This window comes from Solea senegalensis, linkage group LG18 (assembly GCF_019176455.1).
Source record: "Solea senegalensis isolate Sse05_10M linkage group LG18, IFAPA_SoseM_1, whole genome shotgun sequence".
In the NCBI taxonomy this organism is placed as follows: Eukaryota; Metazoa; Chordata; class Actinopteri; order Pleuronectiformes; family Soleidae; genus Solea; species Solea senegalensis.
In genome coordinates, this window is record NC_058041.1 from 73,122 (window position 1) to 86,239 (window position 13,118).

A 13,118-nucleotide genomic window follows, 5' to 3' on the forward strand; every position below is an offset into this window, starting at 1 on the left:
ATTTTCTTGACATTTTATCGACAAGTACAACAAGTATTCGAATACTCGAGAAAATGAAAATCGCGAGGTGCAGCCCTGCTCTCATTTAGCTCATTTGCTAACAGAACAATACACTTCTTATTCTCTTCACTGTTCCTATTGTGCTGCTCATTCTCTGACACACACACACACACACACACACACACACACACACACACTGCTGTGATTTCCCACACCTATGTGGGAGAACACAGTGCTGGAGATTGATTGCGATGAATGGATCCGTGTTGGCAGTTTGCTGTTTGTGTGGGTCGTCCGTCCGCGGGATATTTAGCCGTGCGAGGAGAGTTTCCTCTTCTCCTCGGGGTCTGAAGATCAATCAATGAACGTATGGATTGCTGGAGATTGTTAGCGATAGATAATGTCTGAAAGTCTAGATTGACTGTACGTCGAAAGGAAGTAAATGGTCGAGGCGAGGCGTTGGGACGAGGCCTAGATTTGATTGGACGAGGATGAGAGAGACAGACAGATTATGCACGTTGAAAAGGAAGGAAGTCATTAAAAAATGATACAACTAAGTCTTTTTGAAATCCTGTAGCTGGGAGAGACACTGAAATCCCCACCACTTATTTTTTTTTAAAATACACACGCATATAAAATCTGGATAATGTGGTAAAGAAGCAGGGATGTAAAAAGACCTGAACATGAGTCGACTAAAGATTACGTTCCCCTTGGACGACAGAATGAATGAGTGAGACATGGGACAAGTAGCAGTCTGTCTGCTCCGAGGTGAGTAAAGACAAACTTGTTCAGTCTTGCTTCTATATTTGCGCCAAGTGCTGCTGTAGATAAGAAGGATATTTAAACGTATAAAGACTACAGAGATCAATGGATTAGTCGTTTCAGACCATTAATGGACCCTGACTATTTCTGGTAAGCTGTCGGCCAACGATGCAAAAGATGTCCTACAGTCGTTTAGCCGGACAGATTATAGAATTTGCTCCCCAGCAATAAGATGCATTCAAGGAACCTTGTAAATTTAATAAGTTATTTTTTGATCTCATGGCGCATTCCAGTTGTAGTTGGAAGAAAGTCAGAGTTTCCTGTTTCAAAATTGGATCTAAAGCATTCAGATGCATTCAAGGAACCTCTTAAACCTTCCGTTACCAATCCTGTCACTGCCAACAGGTACTTCTCATTACTGTAGCTCTTAGATCGTTTGTGATATGTACAAAGTTAGAAAACGATGGACCAAGTCAAAATTAGCTCTTTAACAAGGGAATAGTGAAATCGATTTATTTAGGTTAGCATCGTTTCGAGGTTGTTGTCCACATTTTTCAACTTTTTTTTTTCAAACATAACGGAATGAATCATCAGATTATGAAAGTAATAATCATTAGTTGCAGCTCGACTACAAACCAATGCGTACTTTCATGTCTTATCATCAAACTGATGAATCAAGTACATTTCACTTTTGAATTAAAAGTGAAATTTAGTCCGAATAAAGTGAAATTTTGTAAAATTGCAATAAATTTCACTTAACTGCTCCTAACTGCTCGACCTCCTGATAAATGTGCATTGTTGCGACACGCTTGTGTTGTGAGTCGGTCCTAAAGAGCCATGGCAACATGTTAGGCTAAATGAGGCGGAATGGTGCATTTGTGCGACGGGGAAGAATCTCCCCGTGTTTATGAACCACTGTGCTGCCATGAGGGTGTCAGTCAGACCCAGTGTGCCGAGAGAAGCTTTCCATCCTGTCAGAGCTGTCGGCTTGTTGTGATGGTAAGAGTGATGATGGGTAGAAGTGAATGTAACACACACACACACACACACGCAGAGCAAAAAAGAGAGAAAGAAACAGGCAGAGTCCTGCAGGATTTTCTCTAATGGGAAGACAAATGTGTCACCAAATCTAACCCACACCTCCATCTGTGTTTCTTCCAGAGTTACTCGGCTCCACCAAGAGGCTCAACATCAACTACCAAGACTCAGACGGGTAAGACTGTGACTGTGAGTCAAACTAATGTAACACAGTCATGACTGACACACAGATTGAAAGAAAAGAAAAAATGAGATAATAAGAAGTGGCCTCCCTCCCTAACTGTCTGTCTGTCTGTCTGTCTGTGGCTGTTTCCTGTTTGTCTTCACAGTGTGACTCACAATCAAGTTTAACACAAACATGTACTGACAAATAACACAACAGGTTTATTAGATTATGTGATTATTTGAGGTCATTTCACTTCACTTTAAGTATACTTAATAAAGTTAGTACATGTTCTCCTTAATTTAAAGGGGAGCAATGTTCCTGGTATATTTTTGTAGAAACCTTCCATGGAAACATAAGTTTTGGGAAATTGGAATACTTCACATTCCATGGGAATTAATGAGGATTCATTAGAAATCTTTGGATAATTTAAGAGAGTCTGTGTCTTATACAAATATGAACATTTTGTTTTATCATAAACAGACAAACATGCAAAATGATACAATAACAAAATGACAAATCCGTTTGTGTATATACAGTATATAAATATATACATGCTACGTATAAATGTGTTTACATGTATGTATAAATGTATGTATTTATAAATGTGTGTATAAATATATACACACATACATATATATAAATGTATAAATACTGTATATATCATAATTGTCTGACATACTATGATATATACAGTATACATACTGTATACTGTATATATCATAATTGTCTGACATATTATGGACAAAACTTTGTAGAGAAAATAATGGACATAATGAAAATGATGGTTAGTTGTGGCCCAGTTTAAGCTGCACAGCAGATCAGGAAGATTCACAAAGTGATTAAAAATGAAATAAGTCAGTCCGTTTTTAACAGTGTTTTTGTGACTTGGTTCATTTGCAGCAGCAGGTTTCCATGAGTTTCCTGATGGTGTGATGTTCTTCACTTCAGCTCCAGAGCAGACTGGAGCTGTGGTTAGTTTTCAGATGACAGTGTGAAGCTCCTGTTGTTGCTGCTCCTGTCAACGTCCTCCAGGTTTTTTTTTAGACCCTGAACTCCAAGCTAAAACCACACATTTCTCACCACGTCATACTGTGACCGAACTCAATGCTGTGCAAACGTTTCACTTTTTAAAGAAGTACATTTAAGATAATGTTATATATAACATATATATATATATAGTCTCTGGAAACGGGGTTACAGTGACACAAAATCATTCTAATTATTATACACTAGTAGGTGTTGTGAATTAAAGCTGCAGTAGGTGACATTTCTTTGATGTAAGGGTTGGACTGTAACTGGTTATGGTTAAGGTTAGTGACACGGCGTTATTTAGTTTGTTTAAAGGGATAGCTTTGTATACGTGTGTGTGTGTGTGTGTGTGTGTGTGTGTGTGTGTGTGTGTGTGTGTGTGTGTGTGTGCGCGCGCGCGTGTGCGCGTGCAGGCTGGATTCATGTGTCTACATGCAGGGACCGAGCCGTGTGTAGGAGGTGGTGCACAATAGGAGTGTTGAAAGTATGTGTGTGTCAGAGTGGAGGGTCATACATACATGAGGTTGGGGTGAACAAATAGTCACTCATCACTGAGTCAACATCATTCCTGAGAGACACATTCAGACTGACTGACTGAGTGTGTGTGTGTGTTTTAGAGAGTGTGTAAAAGAAGTGACTGTGTGTGTGTGTGTCTCACTGAGGTCTAAACAATGTGACTGAGAAGATAAGACGTCTGTCTGTCTGCTGATTCCTCAGATTCTCTGTCGTCACACTCTGTAATCTCTAACCTGTCTGACTTCATCACAGTGTCACAACGTCACAATGTTTTGTTTTGTTTTTGGAAAGAAAATGGCAGAAGAACTCACTCATTGAACTTTTTTTTGACAATTCTACAACTCCATAAAATTAAAATAATCCAGGCGGTCTGAACATCATGATGCTCTTAAGATGGTTATAGGAAAAGTGACACAGATCAAAAAAAGTCATTGTGATTTATAACCTCACCCTCACTCCTCTCTCTTTCCTCCACAGCTTCTCAGCGCTGCATCACGCCGCTCTGACAGGAACCACTGAGCTGCTGTCTCTGCTGCTGGACGCCCAGGCCACGGTGGACATCAAGGACATCAACGGTACGGCGACAACTCCACCGGCTCCAACTGCACCAAACACCAAATTTATTCAAAAAGTTTAAAAACGTTTGTTCAGGTTAAATCGAACCTGAAAACTTTCTTTAGTCGCTCTGGGAAAGTGTCGGCAGCAATTCTAATTTGACCCGCATGAATAAAAATGCCTCACTTTGAAGTCCGCAGACCTCGAGTGGAACACATTCAGTGGGATTTGTCGTCTGAGCTGCACATTAGCATGTGTTTGACCTCTGCCAGGTCAGCGTCACGTTCACCGTATATACACGTGTGTGTGTGTGTGTGTGTCAGACTTAAGATCCACAGACAATTTTAAGAGAAGCTGCAGGAGACTCCACAGAGTTTCCTGCAGCTCATTAAAATAAACAAGTGCCTCAGCAAACATCAGAGGAAATGATTACACTTTAATGAAATCTGACTGAAACCCTCGGGGATATGACACTCTGAGGCGCTGGATTCTGCAGCAAATGTACTTGATTCATCAGTTTGATGATAAGACATGAAAGTACGCATTGGTTTGTAGTCGAGCTGCAACTAATGATTATTACTTTCATAATCTGACGATTCATTCCGTTGTGTTTGGTCCAAATAAAGTTGAAAAATGTGGACCACAACCTCGAAACGATGCTAACCTAAATAAATCGATTTCACTATTCCCTTGTTAAAGGGATAATTTGTTTTAATTATTAAAACACTCAAACTGAACTCAATCAAAATACGAATCATTTAATAATCAGCTTCTTAAATGTGAATATTTTCCACATTCTTTGCTCCATATAACAAAAAAAATCATGAAAACTGAATCATTTTGGTTTGTGGACAAAACGAGACATTTGAGAAACATCATCATTTCCAGGTTTGAAAAACAATAAAACAGTATTATCGCGACATTTAAGTCACGATACGATATAACAACATTTAAGTCACAATACGATATTATCACGATATTTAGGTCACAATGCGATATTGTCACAATATGTAACTCATGGTACGATATTATTAAATTAAAATATGTAAAATAAATAAAACCAAACGTCTCATGAAGTGTCAAAGACCAAAGAGAAAAGCTGGGTTTTAAGAAGGGATTTAAAAACAGACAAGGACGAGGTCTGTCTAATGTGCAGAGGCAGATCTGCGACAGCAAAGGCACGATCCCCTCTGAGCTTCCGCTTAGTTTTAGGCACACTCAGGAGCAGCTGGTCAGCTGACCTGAGAGAGCGAGCTGGTGAGTATGGATGTAGAAGCTCAGAGAGGTAGGGCGGGGCAAGACCATTCAGGGATTTAAAAACAAATAAAATCATTTTAAAATCGATCCTGAAGTGTATGGGCAGCCAGTGGAGTGAAGCTAAAATGGGGGAAATGTGCTCAAATTTACGTGTGCCAGTTAAAAGACGTGCGGCAGCGTTTTGTACCATCTGAAGACGGGCAATGGAGGACGCACTAACCCCCACATAAAGTGAATTATAGTAATCCAGCCGAGTGGTGACAATGGTGTGAATGACTATTTCAAAATGCTGCCTCGAGAGAATTGGCTTTATTTTGGCCAGCTGCCTCAGTTGAAAAAAGCTTGATTTAACAACAGACCTGATCTGGTTGTCAAGCTTCAGATCAGAGTCGATATTATTGTGTGTTTTAAAAGCCGTGCCAAGCAGCCCAGATCTACTTGGGGGGGTCCCAGTGGTGCCACCAAACACCATCACTTCTGTCTTTTTGTCATTAAAATTTTAGAAGTTCAGAAGCCTTCCAGGCCTTTATGTCATCTAGACACTGAAGTAAAATTTTAGAGTCTTAGAGTATAAAAGAGTATGCGCCATTCTTTTTAATAGGCATGTAGATTTGACTGTCATCTGCATAGCAATGGAACGAGATGCCATACTTTCTAAGAATGGAGCCAAGTGGGAGCAGATATAGAGAGAAAAGAAGGGGGCCCAGAACTGAGCCCTGTGGGACCCCGCAGGTGAGAGGAGCCGAGGAGGATGTCGAGTCACAGAGGCTGACACAGAAAGTTCGATCAGCCAAGTATGAACTGAACCACTCCAAAGCTGTGCCCCTGATGCCCACCTGCTCCTCCAGACTTGAGATCAGGATCTCATGGTCCACTGTATCAAATGCAGCAGTTAAGTCTAAATGCACAAGAACTACACAGTCACCGGAGTCAGTAGCTAAAAAGATATCATTAAAAACTCTTAAAAGTGCTGATTCGGTGCTGTGCAGTGACTTAAAACCGGACTGGAAAACCTCAAGGTTATTATTTTCCTCTAAAAAGGCCATTACTTGTCCATGGACTAACTTCTCAAGGATTTTTGAGATAAAATGTAGTTTGGAGATGGGCCTGAAATTTGCAGGAACTGCAGGGTCTAGACCATTACGATATTATCACGATATTCAAGTCACAATACGATATTATCACGATATTTAACTCATGTACTCGCACAACAGGGCTAGTGAGAGTGAGCACTCGGCACAAATTGAAACTGTTTTTTATGCTACTCCACAAAAGCTTAAATGTTTCAGTTAAAAATATATATGCTAAAAACCAAAAATTGACACTTGCATAATAGACACTTGTCTCAAAAGCAAAATAATATCCACACGATATATGATCGACTTTTTTCCTCTACACCAAAAGATTAATCATGAACTGGGCGGGGGGGGACGTCTACAGTTGTTAGTCTTTTTGTCTTCACCCGTCACTCCTCCTCGTGTCCTCAGGCATGCGTCCTCTCCACTACGCGGCATGGCAGGGTAAAGCCGACTCTGTCTCGCTGCTGCTCAGAGCCAGCGCTTCAGTCAACTCGTCCTCCCTTGACGGACAGATACCGTTACATCTCTCTGCTCAGTATGGACACTATGAGGTGGTGAGTACACACACACACACACACACAGCACAGATGCCAAAGGCAAAGTTTCACAGCAGCACTGCTGTCTGTCCTTCCTCGCATTTCACTGAAATCCACCCCCCGGTCTTTGTGTCTCGGCCTGTATTGTCCACTAACAATACCAGTAACACCATTAAAGCCATAGTACAGGCTTTTCACAAGCGTCTACAGCCACCCAACACACACACACACACACACATTCCTTTCCTATATCCTCATCTGTGTGTCCACTGGAATGTCTTAATGGACGCATACACACATTTATAATCTGTCTTGTAAACTGTAGTGACCTCTGACCTCTGATAATCCTAAATTACACGTATCGTGTTCCAAAGACACAAAAATCACAGATAAAAATGTGTTTGGTGAGATTGACACGTGATCTTATTGCAGCATAATAATCCATGGTCACCTGTGTCTCTCAGTCTGAGATGTTGCTGCAGCATCAGTCCAATCCCTGCCTCAGGAACAAGGCCAAGAAGACGCCTCTGGATGTGGCCTGTGAGTTCGGGAGGTTAAAGGTGCAACGATATATTTGTTTTCTCTTTCATTAGTTTGACTTTTAAAGTGGCAAATATAATAAAACTGTCTGTCTGCCTGTAGGTGGCGCAGTTGCTGCTGAGCAGTAACATGGTGACGGCGCTGTTGGAGGGTGACGGTGGACATGACGGCGTGGACTCTCCGTCCACCACGCCGCTGCACCTGGCAGCCAGGAACGGACACAAAGACATCATCATGTAAGTACACACATACTGTACTGAAACTACTACGACTACTACTTCAAGTATAGAACTGTAAATACCATTATTATGGCTGCTTCTCTATCTTCTACTAGCGTTACTGCTATTACATGATGTAGAAGTACTACTGCTGCTAGTAATACCACTAATTCTACTCTTGTTGAGGCTTCTAATGTTCCTACATTCTCTACTGATACTACTACAACTACAGCTACATGAATTAGAATTACTACTGCTACTATTTTCCTACATTTTTTACTGATACTACTACTGCTCCCTACAAGAAGTAGAAATACTACTGCTGCTCCTGATACCACTACTCTTAAGGCTTCTACTGTTGTACCACCTACTACTACAAGAATTAGAAGTACTATTGTTGCTACTGCTACTATTGAACCAACGTTTTCTACTACTAATCCTACTACAGTTAGTGCTGCTACAAGAAGTACTTTTAAATTTCCCCACTGCGGGACAAATAAGGGACTATCTTATTAATACTACTACTATTAAGGCTTCTACTATTGTTCCTACATTTTCTACTGATAAACAACAACAACTACTGCTACTTCTACTACTACTGCTGCTAATAATAGGCTGTTACTGATACCATAGATATACCCGGTACTGCACAGAGTACTTGTGAGAGTACAGTATGTGTTTCAGTACACAGCTGCAGATGCTGAACTCCTCCCCACAGGTAGCTTCAGAGAGCACATCCCATAAATAACCAGGCTCCGCCCTCGTGAAGAACCCTAGCAATGCTGTGGACAAGCATAAATCTCACTGATTCCCTGTAGCAGTGGCTGAGTGTATTTTTATGTCAGTGCATATCTGTTGTAAATATGTGTGTGGCTGCTGAGCCAAGGAGCTCCACCCTGCTCTTCCCTCTCTCCCACACACACACACACACTGCTAACACTTCCCATCCTCCTCTCCTCTGACTTCTCCTGGTAGTGGAAGGCAGAGACGTTGATAATGAACTTCTTCTTCTTCATCGTGCACTTGCAGCAGAATTTTCTACCTCTGATCTCACGCTGAGGGATTTATGTCTCTTTTAAAGACTTATTGTACTTATGCAGCAGACGTCTTAGAGGACTTACGCTGTAGCTGGCGACAGCTGAGGCAGGAGAAATTCTCTCCCTGTCAGAGAAGTCTTTTTTCCCTTATGTGGGAATGTCTTCAAACCTAGCACAATAGTTCACGTAGGAGCTGAGTTAACTCTTAGAACACGGAGCGTTTAGGCTGCTTTTACTTTACTTTACTATTACATAGTTAAAGCGGCCACAGCATGGTCCTATCTCACTTATGTGTGAGATATGGAGGTGGACTTACAAACATGAAGTGGTTTTTATGGTCAAAAACGTCTGCGTCGCTACAAACAAGCCGGTGTAAATGTCTCATCACTGACGCTCTCGTCAGCCGCGCTGTTTCAGACCAAAACCACACCCACAGAACACTGACTGTCTTGTGATTGGCCAGTTACCTGGAAGTGACGTCATTGGCACGTCAGCTCTCAGACCCGCAGCTCCCCCTCTGGTAAGGCAGATGCACCGCTAGCAATGATCAAAACATTGAGTAATGTCGTAATCTCTTACACATTTGATCCAGAGTCTGAGCCAGTGTCAGAAGACACTGTGACAGTGAAAGACTGCTGCAGGACGCCTGGAGCTTGGATAACGTTGACGTGGTTACCAAGATGATAAACACACATGCAAATGAAACACCAGCGTAGTGTGTAGCTTAGCCTGTAGCCGGTTATCGCTAATGCTAAACGACAAAACAAGCACATGAAGACAGTTATATACATATTGTTGGCACTGCTTCTTCCTTTTCTTCTTCTTCTTCCTCTTCTTCTACGGTTGAAAGTACGTCACCGGTCCCGTGTCCGGACTCTAGTGCCCGGACTAGGAGGTGAAATTCACCAGTGACGTAACTAGTCAACAGAAGTGTCATTCCGCTTCGTAGAGCTCAGGAAAACAATCAAAACCTGCGCTCTCAGCAGTGGCTGAACTGATTGTTATGGACATTTAGGGCTTCATAAACAAGGTAATGACGCACAAAGTTTGGTTGGCTCGTTTTTATCAACAAAAATAAAAGGAAAACGGTCTATTTTGTGACCTAATTTGTAGCAGGTATGTCAGGCTTTTAATTATTCCCAAAGTGAGGTCTCACTCTGTTCCTCTGTACCTCGCCTCTTTTGAACAGTCTGAAAACCTCAGAGCAGCCGAGAATGTTCACATTTTCAAAAAACATTTTAAAACATTTTATAGCACATGTCCTCTTCATTTTACGACCTGATATAAATAATTGTATTCTCGAAAGATTATGACTTTATTCTAAAAGATTATGACTTTATTCTCGAAAGATTGCAGCTTTATTCTCGAAAGATTACGACCTTGTTCTCGAAAGATTATGACTTTATTCTCGAAAGATTGCAGCTTTATTCTCCAAAGATTGCAGTTTTATTCTCGAAGGATTACGGCATTATTCTCGAAAGATTACGGCATCATTCTCGAAAGATTACGACTTAATTCTCAAAAGATTATGACTTTATTTCTAAAGATTGCGCTTTATTCTGCATTATTCTCTAAAGATTACATTTTATTCTTATTCGATTGCAGCTTTTCCAAAGATTGCAGTTTTATTCTAAAGATTATGACTTTATTCTCGAAGATTGCAGCTTTATTCTCTAAAGATCGCAGTTTTATTCTCAAGATTATGACTTTATTCTAAAGATTGCAGCTTTATTTCTAGTTTTATTCGAAGGATTACGCATTATTCTCAAAGATTACGCATCATTCTCAAAGATTATGACTTTATTCTCGATTGCAGTTTTATTCTAAAGATCGCAGTTTTTTCTCGAAAGATTATGACTTTATTCTAAAGATTGCAGCTTTATTCTCCAAAGATTGCAGTTTTATTCGGGGATTACGGCATTATTCTCGAAAGATTACACTTCTCAAAAGATTTAATTTTATTCTAAAGATTGCATCTTTATTCTCTAAAGAAGATTATGACTTTATTCTCGAAAGATTGCAGCTTTATTCTCCAAAGATTGCAGTTTTATACTCGAAAGATTATGACTTTATTCTCGAAAGATTGCAGTTTTATTCTCTAAAGATTTTATTTGACTTTATTCTCGAAGATTGCAGCTTTATTCTCCAAAGATTGCAGTTTTATTCTCGAAGATTATGACTTTATTCTCGAAAGATCGCAGTTTTATTCAGACTTTATTCTCGACTTTATTCTCGAAGATTACTTACTTTATTCTCAAAATTGCATCTTTATTCTCGAAAGATTACGACTTTATTATCAAAAGATTGCATCTTTATTCTCGAAAGATTACGACTTTATTCTCAAAAGATTACGATTTTATTCTCGAAAGATTACGACTTTATTCTCGAAAGATTGCATCTTTATTCTCAAAAGATTATGACTTTATTCTCGAAAGATTTCAGCTTTATTCTCCAAGATTATTCATCTCGAAAGATTGCAGCTTTATTCTCGAAAGATTGCATCTTTATTCTCGAAAGATTACGACTTTATTCTCAAAAGACTGCAGCTTTATTCTCGAAAGATTACGACATTTTTCACGAAAGATTGCAGCTTTATTTTCGAAAGATTACGACTTTATTCTCGAAAGATTATGATTTATGTCTCTTCCTGTGATGGCACTCTCTGTGTAAAGTTAAAAAGACTGAGGGACAGCACCGCTGATCGACAGCTCCGGAGCACAGACTCAGTCTGATACAGCAGCTGTTTATGCAGCGATCAGCGGTGGATCAGCGGTGCTGTCCCTAAGTGTTTTTAACTGATTTACAGTTGGACAGTGTTCGGCTCCATCCTTATGTAGGACGTCTCTTCCTGTGACGCACGCTGTCATGTTGATATTGTCAGAGAACTAGTGGAGGAAGGGGGAGACGAATGAGGGGAGGGAACAGGAGCTGAGCGAGTGAGCGCTGTAAAGAGGACAAATCAGAAACCCCCTGGAAGAAGTGGGCATGTGTTTGCCTGTGTCTCATTTGCATATAAAGGGACCAGGCACCAAAACCAAGCGCTCTGAAAGGGGCGGGTTTATCAGGGTTATTGAACTGCTATGATGCTTCATCCTTATGGTATTTTGACCAAAGCATGTCTGATTGTGTTTTTCGCCTCCTTTAGTCGAGACGTTTTTTAGATCTGTACTGAGGCTTTTTCAGATTATGTCTGAACCACAGCTGCAGCTCGCTGTGTTTGACGGATCCTTCTGGCAGCGACTGAATCAGTCATGTTTTCTTTTTTGCACAAACATTCAACACGTCATGTTTCAGCGTGGTTTCAAACCGCAGCCTCGTTCACCGCCGACATACATTCCTCCCTCTGGGCCTTTGAGTGAGGAGAGAGATGTCTGTGTTCTCTTGTGTAAGCGTGTGGATAAAACTTAACGACGTGTCACAGATGTGTGAAACCGTCTCCCCGCTGATCGTCTGATTTGATTTTTTTTCTCCCCCCTCAGGTTGCTGCTCAAAGCCGGCATCGACATCAACAGAGCCACCAAGGCGGGGACGTCTCTGCATGAAGCCGCTCTCTATGGGAAAACCGAAGTGGTGCGGCTGCTGCTTGATGTGAGCGCTCGACATCACACAGAAAAATAACCACTTCACTGCTGGGGATTCCTGAGTGTGACAGTGACGACGACGATGATGTTGTTGTTTTGAAAGTTGTTATCACACCCGGTGTTTCACTGTGTGTGTGTGTGCTCATTCATTTAGGCGGGCATCAACGTGAACATGCGCAACACCTACAACCAGACGGCTCTGGATATTGTGAACCAGTTCACCACTTCATCAGCCAGCAGGGAAATCAAACAGCTGCTCCGAGGTCAGTGCCATTTTTGCAAAACATTGAATTTACTTTAAGTTATAAATATTCAGATTTTTGGTTTTTTAAAGACAGGAATAAAGAGTTTTAATAACTTCTGTGACCGTGTGTCGTTCTTTCTGAAACAGAGGCATCAAGTTCACTGCAGGTCAGAGCGGTGAAGGATTACTGGAACCTCCACGACCCCACCGCCCTTAACCTCCGGGCAGGAGACCTCATTATGGTGCGTGTCTTTGTCTGAGTGTGTGTTTTTATTGTGTGTGTGTGTTTCACTCTGCAGCACTCCTGCTCTGTTGGCTTTCTAGTCGTTTGTTGTTTTATGAAGCCGATAAGACACAGGATCTTCTGAATAGACTGTCACACAGACTTCAGGTCGCAAAAACAAATAAATCAATATTTGACCGGCACCGCGAGAATTGTTCTAGAAACTGGACATTTCACGGACCTTTACCTGTCAATCACACTGGTGTCTATTATTATTATGTCTCTTTTCTTCTAAATAATTGACAAAATTGACATAAACTAGAGCTGAAACTAGTGA

At 40.9% G+C, this 13,118-nt stretch overlaps 1 protein-coding gene across 1 annotated transcript in view; it reads left to right on the forward strand.

The window, feature by feature from the left end:
* LOC122759510 (caskin-2-like) overlaps positions 1-12,818 on the forward strand; it is a 37,642-nt gene extending 24,824 nt beyond the window's left edge. The window contains exons 3-10 of the mRNA XM_044014435.1: positions 1,924-1,975; positions 3,989-4,086; positions 6,811-6,956; positions 7,403-7,498; positions 7,581-7,714; positions 12,213-12,321; positions 12,469-12,577; positions 12,706-12,818. Coding sequence (XP_043870370.1) covers positions 1,924-1,975; positions 3,989-4,086; positions 6,811-6,956; positions 7,403-7,498; positions 7,581-7,714; positions 12,213-12,321; positions 12,469-12,577; positions 12,706-12,818 — 857 coding nt within the window. The remainder of the gene's footprint in view (positions 1-1,923; positions 1,976-3,988; positions 4,087-6,810; positions 6,957-7,402; positions 7,499-7,580; positions 7,715-12,212; positions 12,322-12,468; positions 12,578-12,705) is intronic.
* Positions 12,819-13,118: the final 300 nt, after the last annotated feature.